General features: G+C 38.9%; 1 protein-coding gene across 2 annotated transcripts in view; it reads right to left on the bottom strand.

Moving 5' to 3' along the window:
* Positions 1-12,141, bottom strand: part of rb1cc1 (RB1-inducible coiled-coil 1) — a 166,746-nt gene that overhangs the window by 31,614 nt on the left and 122,991 nt on the right. The window contains exons 19-20 of one of the 2 annotated variants that reach the window (XM_080194232.1): positions 11,961-12,008; positions 2,410-2,468 (exon numbers count right to left, since the gene is read on the bottom strand). In XM_080194232.1, coding sequence (XP_080050358.1) covers positions 2,410-2,468; positions 11,961-12,008 — 107 coding nt within the window. The remainder of the gene's footprint in view (positions 1-2,409; positions 2,469-11,960; positions 12,009-12,141) is intronic. The other variant, XM_080194233.1, reaches the window with a different exon arrangement.

The following is a 12,141-nucleotide window of genomic DNA, read 5'->3' as shown; positions in this document are numbered from 1 at the left end:
TTTTCAAAGCCACAGCAGATAAGATTGCAGACAGGTTCTCTTATGTTGAAGTGAGCCACTCCATCTAGAGGCTGACTAGAGAACTGATCAAGTTAAATAGTTTCAATAGCATTCAAAGTGAGATAATATGGAAACCCCAATCCCCTTATCCATCTGATCAGGAGGATCTTATTCCATTTTCCATTATCTTGTGAAGGATAATCAAAAATGAGGGAAATAATCTGTCAGTAATCTGCAGGACAAAATTAGGAATTCTTTATTTCTGTTTTGAACATGCTCAATAAATGAACTTCCAATGCGTTCTATGGTAGAGAATTCCAAAGAATCAACCCTCCAAATGAAGAAATTCCCTCATGTCAGCCTTAAATGGCCCTGCCCCTTATTCTTAGATTGTGTTCCCTGGTTCGAGATTCACCAGCTAGGGATTGTCCAATATTTTTAATACAGTAGCTATCCAGCAATCCCAAAAAAAATCCACACCAAAAAACAAAAAAAAAATCACTGCTCACTGTTCTTAAAGAGTAAAATGGATGGCAACTTCTGGTGACTGTGCTTACACAGTTACATGAGGAAATCATGAAGTTGCTGTTCAAAATGCACTACAACTACATAAAAAAACTAGTATTCCACCCAGAGAGCTCCTATTGAAAGATATGAGGCAGAATGAAGTTGGGATGCATGATATATTCCCACTAAATATATTCCCACTAAATATATTCCCACTAAATATATTCCCACTAAATATATTCCCACTAAATATATTCCCACTAAATATATTCCCACTAAATATATTGCCAAGGGTTGGGATTCATCAATTCATGCGCAAGTAAATTTTAACTGTAATAAGTTTCAATTACTGCCAAACCACCTTTCAGCACTGAAACTTGATTCTTACAAGTGTGACGTCCTATTCCTTCAGGTTTTAAATCTTGAGTTTTTTAAAAAATATAATTTTAGTAAACTTCTTTTCATCTATCACTTGCTTTTAATCCCACAAGAAAAATTTCTCACCTCCCCTCTAGATCTCTCGCCGATGATTTTGAATCCATGTTGTGTAGTTATTGATCCACATGGAGAATTTGTTACACCTATTTACTCTATTAAAAGCTTTCATCATCTTGAAAATCCTTATGAGGTCACCTCCTAACTCTGTTCCAAGAGAACAGGCATAACTTTACCAACATACAAGAGGCCCCTCATCGAAGTAATCATCCTTACAAACCTACATACAAACCTTGAATAGAATTACAAGTAAGGAAGGCATACTATAACCCATTTCAGACCTAGGTGAGAATATACTTAGATCTTGACTAGCTATTTCAGTTGCCTTATTATGAAAAGATATATAGGCGTTAGAGTGAGTGCAGAGATGATTCACAAGGATATCAAAAAAATGCATGGGTACACATTTCAGGAAACTTAACAGGCTGGCTTTCTATTCTGTTTGCAAAAAGATTGAGGGGTGATCTAATAGAGGCCTTTAAAATTATGAAGGATTTTGATCAAGTGGATAGAGAGAGAAAATTTTTACTTGTGGGGAAGAGTGTAACTAGACGACATTAACATAACATAGTCACCAAGAAATGCAATCTGTAGTTCAGAAGAAATTTGAGTGGGAAGAATGCAGAACTCACCATCACGATAAGTAGTTGAAGTGAATAGTGTGGATGCATTAAAAGGGATGCCAAACAAGTATTAAAAGGAAAAACAACTTGGTTTTGTGACAGAATTTGGAAGTGGCACAAATGGAGCATAAACACCAGCATGCACTGGTTGGGCCAAATGTCATATGTACTATGTGATCCTCTGCAAATCTCCTCTGCACCCCTTCTAATGCTTTTACACCTTTCCTGATATTTGGTGTCTCGATGTTCACAACACCTGCTGAACAAGTAGTGAACTACAAAATTTTGGCACGATCATTTTGCTTTACTGAAATTCTCTGCTTATAAAGACAAATAAGCCATATGTTTTTGTTTAACTTCATTAAGAATTCTTTAATCTAATGGTTTAAGCAGATATAGAATTGCATATCTTGGTCACCCAGGTACTCAACTGCTCTGCAGAGAGGGTGCTACACTCTCTTAGATTTCCAAAAATGCCAGTTCCAGTTAAAAATCCATTGAAAGTCTGTGGGCAAGGAGAAATAATCATTCACGGTTGACTATAAAAATCTGGGCCAGTATTTTAAGGATTGTTTTTGGGGAGTGGGCAGTATGGGGGGGTGGAACTAAGAAGAAAACATTCTTACAATTCAGTACCTGCCCAACTTAATCCATCATCAGTTGTGTATCTCAGTTTCTCTTTATGTAGCTATATCCATACACTGTAAATTAATGTATACATATAATCACAAAATATACCAATTAATATCTAACAATTTGCTTTAAATAAATAGAACATACTTACTCTCGAATAGCTATTTTGTCAGAATGTCTGGAAGATACAGAGGACATGCTCTGAGACATCTGAAAAATTAGAAGGTCAATCAATTAGCCCGAGAAAATTTTAAAGTACATTGTAACCAAAACACAATGATACAACAGCTTGCTCCAAGTTGGTGTTGGCCTCATACTGTATCTCAATTTAATTCATTCTCTGCATTATCCCAAGAACCTTTAGTATTTCCTTTGAATGTTTATTTAATTATCTCTTGTTCATAATCATGAAGTGTCAGGACAAAATAGACAGGTAGAAACTGCTCCTACTGGCTGTAGAGTCAAGAACTGGAAGACAAAACAGCACAAGGAAAAGCCTTTTTCCAACATAGCAGGTGGCTAAGATCTGGAAAGCACTGCCTGAGAGTGGGAAAGGTAGTTTCAGATTTTGCTTTCAAAACAAAACTGTATAAATACCCGAAGAGAAAAGACCTGCAGGACTGGTGGGAAAAAACAGCAGATGAGTAGGCCTGAATTGATCTTGCAGCGAGCTGCCCAGAGACTTGGCAGATCATACAGCTGCCTTCTATGCTTTAACCATTCTATGATTCAATAAGCTTTTTTATATGACAAAGCACAAATTTAGTGAATACATTTCTTAATGTACAATTAATGCTATGGGATCAACAGATCATAGGCAGGTGCTGAAAGAAGTCAGTAAATATGCAGTCCATCAAAATAAACATGGTAAAAAAATTAAGCAAAAACTAATTGACTATATCTGAAGATGTTTGCATAAAACATGAAACTTCCTGCATTAACTGAGTTCCATCAGTATGGTGGAATGTTCTCTAGGGCAACAATCAATCTGGTGCTAGAAACATTGTCAAGTAAAACTATGTTCATTATTCATTAACTAGTTATTAGGGATCTGTCAATGCTTTATCCATCATTCATATTCTCAGGAAATCCTCACAGTGAATGTATTATTTTAATATTAAATAAACGAACCAGTAAATAATTTGGGCATAGCAAGGACCCAACAAAAACGCTCAACATAATTGACCAGTTATTCTGCTTTTAGTGATTATTGTGTAGGATAAATGATAGGAGATCAGAAAAATTCACTGCTCTTCTTCAAAAGATACGATGGGATCTTTTATATCGAAGTAAAATGGCAAATGGCATCTTAGCTTAACAGATCTTCTGACAAACAGCTCTCTGCTGTTCCTTCATGTTTCTAAAAAGGTATTAACCTAGTTCATACCCCAAAGTGGACTTGCACTCTCAAACCTTCTTACACGGAGGCAAGAGAATACTGCTGAGCCAGGCTAATAAAACACATTCAAAGTTCAATTTTTTTTCTGAGAAAGCATAACAACAAGATTACATGTTGCAATTTACATTACTTCATTTTTAAAAAATTAGTACATGGATGTGGAATTGCTGGCAATGCCAGCATTTATTGTCCATTGTTAATTGCCTTAGAGAAGATGGCAGTCAGTGAAGTGCAGTGAAGGAGGGAGTTCCAGAATGTTGGCTCAGTGATCATGCTGGAATTGAGAGATATACATCCAAGTTAACAGTGCGAGACTTGGAGGAGTATTTGCACTAGGTGTTGCTCCCATGTGCCTGCTGCTCTTTTCCTTCTAGGCAATAGAGACAATGGCAGGAATTTTACCACCCTGCCCACCATGGGAATCAGAGCAGCCAAGGGGCAAACAATGGGAAGGTCCGTTGACCTCGGGTGAAATTTTACAGTGTGTAAAATCCCACCCAATGGGTTTGGAAAGTGCTGCTGAGGAAGCCATAGCAGCGCATAGTGTTTCTTCTAGATGATACACAATGCCGACATGGTCCTCCAGTAGTAGAGGGAGCGAATATTTAAGGTTGTGGATGGGATGTGAGGTTAAGTGGGCTGCTTTGTCCTGGAAGGTCCTGACTTGTGTTGGAGCTGTAGTTGTACAGACATCTGGGAAGTATGCCATCACAAGGCTGACATGTGCCTTATAGATAATGGATCAGTCTGGAAAGTCAAGTGGCAAGTTAATCAATATCAAATACCCAACTTCTGATCCACTACTGTAGACAAAATACTGATGTGGTTGGTTAAGTAAGTTTCTCGTCAATGATGACACCCAGGATATTGAAGATCTTGGTGAAACCACATCTAGAGAGGAGTGTGCATAGTTTTGGTCTCCTTGCCCAAGGAAAAATACACTTGCCATTGAGGGAGTGCAACAAAGGATCACCAAACTAATTTGAAGGACAGGAATATTGTTCTGAGGCAAGATTAAATAAACTAGATCTTAATTCTCTGGAGTTAAGAATGAGAGGTGATCTCATTCAAACATACAGAATGCTTTTAAGTGGCTCCACAGAGTCGATGCAGGAGGAACCAGAAAGTATGGTTCAGAATAAGGGGCAAGACATTTACGACAGAGATGAGGATGAATTTCTTCACTCAAAGGATGGTGGATTTTTGGAATTTCTGTCCCCAAGGGCTCAGTTAAGTATGTTCAAGACGGAAATAGGTAGATTTCTACATTTTAAAAACATCAAGGGATAGTAGGATATTACAGGAAAATGGTGAAGTAGATCAGCCATGAATACACTGAATGGCGGAGTAGACTCAAGGTTGAATGACCTTTTCCTGCTCCTATTTCTTATATTCTTACGTTGACGATTGTGGATTTAATACTGTTGTTGAGCGCCGAGATGATGGTTGGACACACTCTTATCAAAGATGGTCAGTGCCTTGCTCTTAGTTAACACAAGTATTATTTGCCAATTTAGTTTTATAAATACTTGATCAATTTAAAAATTTCCCACAATGAAATATACACATCTGTTTCCCATATTGAATTTTAAGTTCAAATTCCTATGTCCCTTTCTTTCAATACTATTGGGATTCACTGATCTCTACAATTTTTTCATGCCATCAGGTTTAGTTATGGGCTCTGTTTTGTTCATTAGATTGCTAGCATATTAGCAAGAGAGGATAAGGGAATTTGGTGGAAAACAGTGGTGCAACAGGGAAAAAGAAAAGTGGGAAGGAAAGAGAATTGATGTTCCAGAATTTCCCTCTGAGGATATTTTACACTCAGCATCCATATTTCAAAGTCTCTTCCATAATTAACAATCTTGACCAGATACATGTAGCATCATCAAGATTTAGCCAGCAACAAGAAAGATAAATTGTGTTGCAATTTTACAGTAACTTAGATTGAGCAAAAATAATCCACTGATAATGTATTACATACTTAGTGAACTAAGGTTCATATATTTATTTAGATGAATCATACCAATTGGATAAGGCAATTTAAGAACCAACAGTTTCAAAGTACAAAACATGGAAATGAAGTAAAACAATTTTATTAAAATGTTCTTTGATGAAAAGGAAATGGAATATTTGATCTACAGTATTTTGACTTCCAAGCTAATCAGAGAAGGCATTTGAGTGGTGAAGCCCAGATTAAAGGGAGGAAAATCAGCTCGAGTACATTAATTTCCCAGAGATTGCTCGTATTCACCCCCTATTGATCAGCTCAAAAAAGCGTTGGCAGATTTTCTGTTCTGCCTCTGTGAAAAACAGTACGTACCAAAAGGAACCACAACATTGAAGAGGTATTGTGTGGTGATTAGTGGTTGAGGAGACGAAAAACTTATTTTACAACTGGGATCCCAAAATCATGCACAAGCCCTGCAGCAGCAATGGCAAATGTGGCAATGAAGACTCTGGTGAAAGAAATGGCACATCCTAAGAGAGTTTTCTCCAAGGCTCCATCAGTGTCTCCAAATCTAGCTGAAAAAGCCATGCATCTCTCGCTGCATTCATTGCTCTGTGACAGCTTTTGTGCACTCCCAACTCACCCATGCTTTAGAATTGAGGCAATTTTTGAGTGTTAAAATGGGGTCACAATGTACAGAAGTTTGGGAAGCATTGCTTTAGAATTTAAAATGAACTACTGCTCATAGCAATCAAGTTTAGATTATGTTCAATTCCAGATTTCTTTCTACTGTACCACAAAATTTTGCTGAACACCAAAGATTGGAAAGTGAACATTATTCTAAACACTACAACTGGCAAGTGTTGACAAAATAAAATGCATATATATCAATCAAGTACAAGAATCCAGTACTGTTAGTGGTACATACAGGGCAGGAGAAATAGCCCATTTGGCCCCTTGAGTATGCACCGCTATTTAATGAGATCATGGCTGATCTGGGTTTCGAATTCCACATTCCCATCTACATCCAATAACCACCTATTCCATTTCTCAACAAGAATCTATCTCTACCTTAAAAAATTTAAATGACCCCACCTTCTGTGGCAGTATTCCAAAGTTGCACAACTCTCAGGAAAATATTCTCATCTTTGTAACTTTGATTTTTATTGATAGTATAATATTTGTCACTCTGGATCTGTGGGCAGTGCTGTGGACTCAAAGCTTCGAAATTATCCACAACTCTGCCATTTCCATTTGCAGTAGCAGAAAATTACATTATTCAGAAAATCAGGTTTGCATATATAAATGTTCTACCCATGCTAGTAAACAAAAATGCAACTCTTTAAAAACTCCAAGGAACCATTGCCATAAACCTATTTCGAATTTGATATACAGTGACATGGAAACCTTGGATTGTTATTTACAATCAATCTTTGCCACCTTGCACTGCAAGAGGTATATACAGCTTTTGTATTATTTTAATTAATACTCCATGTAAGGATTCCAATTTAAGCCGAAATCAATCTCTCAAAAAATTCCCAGAAGACACTAATCAAGCTAATCATAGACAAAGGGTTTTCTCAAATAACACTATGCAAGTATTTTTTTCAATACTGGAGAGATTTTAATGGTTAACGTTTAAGATTGACCAGATATGAATAAAGGAATATAAGAATTCTTTGATCATTTGATGAAGTATTCAAGATAGAAATGGCTGAGATAACACTGCACATTAAAACAATACTTCCTTTATAATTTAATTACACTCTAGCTTTCAAAGACAGATTCCAGTAGATGACGTTTAACAATTAACGTCAATGCGATTAAGATAACTGAAACAAACAATAGGAAAACAAACAGATGTGTAGGTTAGAGGTAAAATATGTAGGGATGTGGGGGTAGGGCCTGGGTGGAATTGTGGTCAGTGCACACTTGATGGGCCGAAGGGCCTCTTTCTGCATGGTAGGGTTCTATGATTCAAAGCAGCCATTAACCCTAAAAAAGATGGGTAGCAAGATATGTGGGCCGAAGAGCCTGTTTGTGCTGTAGTGTTCTATACAAAAGTCGCAAAACGATGGTGACAGTCATTGTAGTTGATGCCCTAGAGTGTAAGAACATAAGAAATAGGAGCAGGAGTAGGCCATCTAGCCCTTCGAGCCTGCGCCGCCATTCAATAAGTTCATGGCTGATCTGAAGTGGCTCAGTTCCACTTTCCCGCTTTCTCCCCATAACCCTTAATTCCCTTGCCTACCAAAAAGCTATCTACCCATGTCTTAAATATACTTAGCGAGGTAGCCTCCACCACATCAACAGGCAGAGAATTCCAGAGATTCACCACCCTTTGAGTGAAGAAGTTTCTCCTCAACTCCGTTCTAAACTGTCCCCCCCTTATCTTGAGGCTGTGCCCTCTAGTCCTGCTGTCCTTTGAGTGGGAAGAATCTCTCTACCTCTACCCTATCATAAGAACATAAGAAATAGGAGGAGTAGGCCATCCAGCCCCTCCCTTCAATAAGATCATGGCTGATCTGTCGTGTCTCAGTTCCACATTCTCGCCCTCTCCCCACAACCCTTAATCCCCTCGCTTATCAAAAACCCATCAACCCGCGTCTTAAAAATATTTAGCGAGGCAGCCTCCACCACCTCAATGGGCAGAGAATTCCAGAGATTCACCACCCTTTGAGTGAAGAAGTTCCTCCTCAACTCTGTTCTAAACCACCCCCCCTTTATCTTGAGGCTGTGCCCCCTAGTCCTACTGTCCTTTCTGAGCGGGAAGAGCCTCTCCACCTCTATCTCATCCATCCCATTCATCATCTTATACGTCTCAATGAGATCTCCCCTTATTCTTCTAAACTCCAATGAGTACAAGCCTAGTTTATTCAGTCTCTCCTCATAGCTCAACCCCCTCAACTCCGGTATCAGCCTAGTAAACCTCCTCTGCACTCCCTCCAAGGCCAAAATATCCTTGCATAAGTACGGCGACCAAAACTGCACACAGTACTCCAGCTGCAGCCTCACCAATGCCCTATATAGCCGCAGCAAGACCTCCCTACTTTTATATTCAATCCCCCTCGCTATGAAGGCCAGCATCCCATTAGCCTTCCTGACCACCTGCTGCACCTGCAGGCTGGGTTTTTGCGACTCATGCACAAGGACCCCGAGGTCCCTCTGCACCGTCGCCTGCTGCAGTTTTTCGCCACGTTAGTAATAGTCCTTCCCATCATTATTCCTACAAAAGTGGACCACCTCGCACTTGCCAACATTAAATTCCATTTGCCAGTTCCTGGCCCATTCGCCCAGCCTATCTAGATCCTTCTGCAGACTCTCCACACCCTCTGCGCAATTTGCCGTTCCACCAATCTTGGTGTCATCAGCAAATTTTGACACCATACACTCGGTTCCCTCCTCCAGATCATCTATATAAATGGTAATAGCTGAGGCCCCAGCACCAACCCCTGGAGCACTCCAGGGCCACTGCGCATGCACAGTCAGCCTGCGGTTTGCTGGCCAGCTCAATGGCCAGCGTAGGTCCCCTGCAGTGCTGCCTCTCCCGACACTGCCACAGCCCAAATGCAGCCCCCACAAGCATTCCAGGGCCAGCACCAACCCTCCCCCACCCCCAGGAAGACCCTGGTCTCCAGACCCCCACCCCCACCTTCCATTCCACAGGAGGCAGACACCCCCATCTCCTGGCAGATCTTTGCCCCCCAATTGCTGGCCTCCCTCCACCCTGATCGATCCCAATGCAGAGTGGTAAAAGGAGCACCATCCCACCAATCACCCCTAAGCCTGCTCCTAGGCTCCATCCGCTTGGCACTGCTCGATGCCTGGTGGGCAGTGCCAAAGTGCTCCCTGGACGTGGGCACTTTGCTCTTTAGAAGCCCCGAATGCGCCCCCCTTCACTCCAGTGGGGTCTCTCGCTAGTTCCCTGAAAGTGGGGAGCTAGTCCGAACCCCCGCTGGAGTGAAGTTGCACTGATGGGCTGGGAGAATGCTAGCGGGCCTGGAGACTTCAGTCCCAGGCCCGATAATTACAGTTAAATTACATTAATAGATTGCTGTTCCTGCCAGTTTCTAGCGTGGTCCTGACTGTGCCGAGATGCGTGCACATCGGGAATGCATGTGCGAATCCCACTAATCAGCCCACATGCGATTTCTCCCTGCCTCCTGCACTAAAAAAAAATCAGCACATCGGGATGGGAGAATCAATCCCTTGATGTCCCCATCACCGGAATAAATTGACAGTGTCCTTTTGCAGATGTTCATTTAACATGGATTCAGATTATATGAACGAAAGTTTGATTATACACAGTTTTCGTGTTATGGTTCCAAAAACATTCCATCAGTATGGAGGGATTTTAGAAAATGATTTGTATGTTTGTATGCAAGGTAATGGATGTAGATTTTATGGTGCAGTGGATTGCATCCTGACTCTGAGCCAGAAAGGAAAGAGGCCCGCCACAGAACTTGATGGTAACGTGCATTTATAAAACAGCTACACGTGTTGCAACCTACAAATTTGTTCAACGTATACCAATGGAAGGCAGTAAGAGTGAGAAAAATTCCTGGTCAGCACGTGACGGTACGGGAATCACAGCCTCCACTATCACTAACCATAGCTCCAGACCAAAACAAGCATGTGACAAGTGCTTGTTGCCAAAAGTAACTCACTCAATGAACTGTAACACACCATCACAAGGTTACTATTGGTGAATACCAAGTGATGAAGCTTATATAAGGCAAGGTATGTGTTACAATGCAATTTTTATAAACTTGCAATTGAAAAAAATCTTTGCTATTTCTTATTATAAAGTTATTTCTTATTATAAAGAATTAAATCAAGCTCTAGCTGTTTGTTTCAATGAATGAGTTTTGATTTTGTCACATTATTGAATACCAATATTGTGAAAATACTTGCATGTTTTCAGTTTTCTGTATGTATGAATATTTTCAGTGAATTGAGGAACATAATTTGTAAAATGGTTCAATGCAAGTTTTCTTGCTTATTAGCTTAAATAACATTTTGGACAAAAAAACAGTCAAAGACTTACCGCCAGATATGTTTGAACTATATATTGTTAGTAATGATTTTTCCTTCAGGCATAGAGCAACAAACTCTGATTTTAAGAAACGGAAAGACCCACAAGTACCAAAAGTCAACTACAAAATAATTAGAAAGCCTAACAATTTAGAACAAACACATCATTTACAACGAGTTTTAAACATTTCTTTGCAGAATATGCCAGACACTATAAACATGCAACACACTTTGAAATCAATATTAAAAATAGCAATGAGAAAATTAAATGTGCATTTCCCACAAAATTCTCTAAAGTTCTTTTTGAAATGTTTTCCCTCATATTGCAATCGAGGGCATTCATCAAATTAGAATAACACAAAGAAAATAAGTTCTTGTGCAAGTAAAATAATTCCTGAAGATTCATGTGCACGCTGTGCTTCTATTCTGACAGCAACGCCACATGAAATATGTCCTTAATAAAATGTATAATCAATTTGTTACTGGAAAAAGTTAAGTATTAACCATTTCCATATTTCTTATTGTACAGAATAGTTCTAAGCGTTAGGAGTTTTCCAATCTAGGGCTAGATATTTTAGTTACAGTTAACTAATAATTATACCCTGTTCATAGCCTACAAAAAAAGAAGATACAGACTGGCTAGCAAACTGAATAACCACATTTAGAATGTAGCTTTTGGCTTATTTAGCAACAAATATGAACTAGCTTCAAACAGACTACATTAAATTACTTAAATAAATAGTGCACATCTCTTCAAAACTGGAAATTCTGCAATTACTTGCAATTTCAAACATTTCCTGTATATTTTAAGAGGCCAAAATATTTTGCAACAGTTTCTGAACACAGAATAAAACTGCAGAATAGCCAAGATAGAATTTAAAAATGCAAATTTCATCTGGCACTCAAAACAAAAATCAGGCATTTCCGTAAAAAAAACCCAAGCGAAACCAAGCTATACAAATTGATGTATTGTGTGGCACTTTAGAAATTTAATCCTAATGCTTAAGAAAACACAAGTATCAATACAAACAAAAATCATTTGTATTTTCTACTTTAGAATGTGACAGTAGAAATTTTGACAGAACCTAGCATATAGTGAGGAGAAAAACAAACAACTTTAAAGTTGGGAATGTTTGCAAATTGGCATCTAACATTACTTTTCCCATCTTTTCCTTCACTCCTTCCCAGTTTTCAAGTGAAGCAGTCAGATTAAGACAGCTCACTGCAGGGTTTATTGTGAAACTATTATTCTTGCATTAATGTGTTGGACCAAATTAAAAAATGTTTATTTGCTTTGTGGCCCAAATAGAATACATACCAATCTTTGATTTAAACGTTTATTCTCCTCTTCTTTCATTTGTAACGTCTACAAGCAAGCAAAATAAATTCAATTTTTAAATTGGCAGCACATTTAACACAAAAAACTTAGAATTTGTATTTTAACTGGTTGCCTCGTTAAAAGTACTTGTGTCAAAAGAAACAGTGACACCATTAGGTAA

The sequence above is a fragment of the Carcharhinus amblyrhynchos genome, chromosome 8, assembly GCF_965287045.1.
Source record: "Carcharhinus amblyrhynchos chromosome 8, sCarAmb.v2.hapA, whole genome shotgun sequence".
In the NCBI taxonomy this organism is placed as follows: Eukaryota; Metazoa; Chordata; class Chondrichthyes; order Carcharhiniformes; family Carcharhinidae; genus Carcharhinus; species Carcharhinus amblyrhynchos.
The sequence above is the reverse complement of the archived record's forward strand: the minus strand, read 5'-3'. Positions and strand labels throughout refer to the sequence as shown.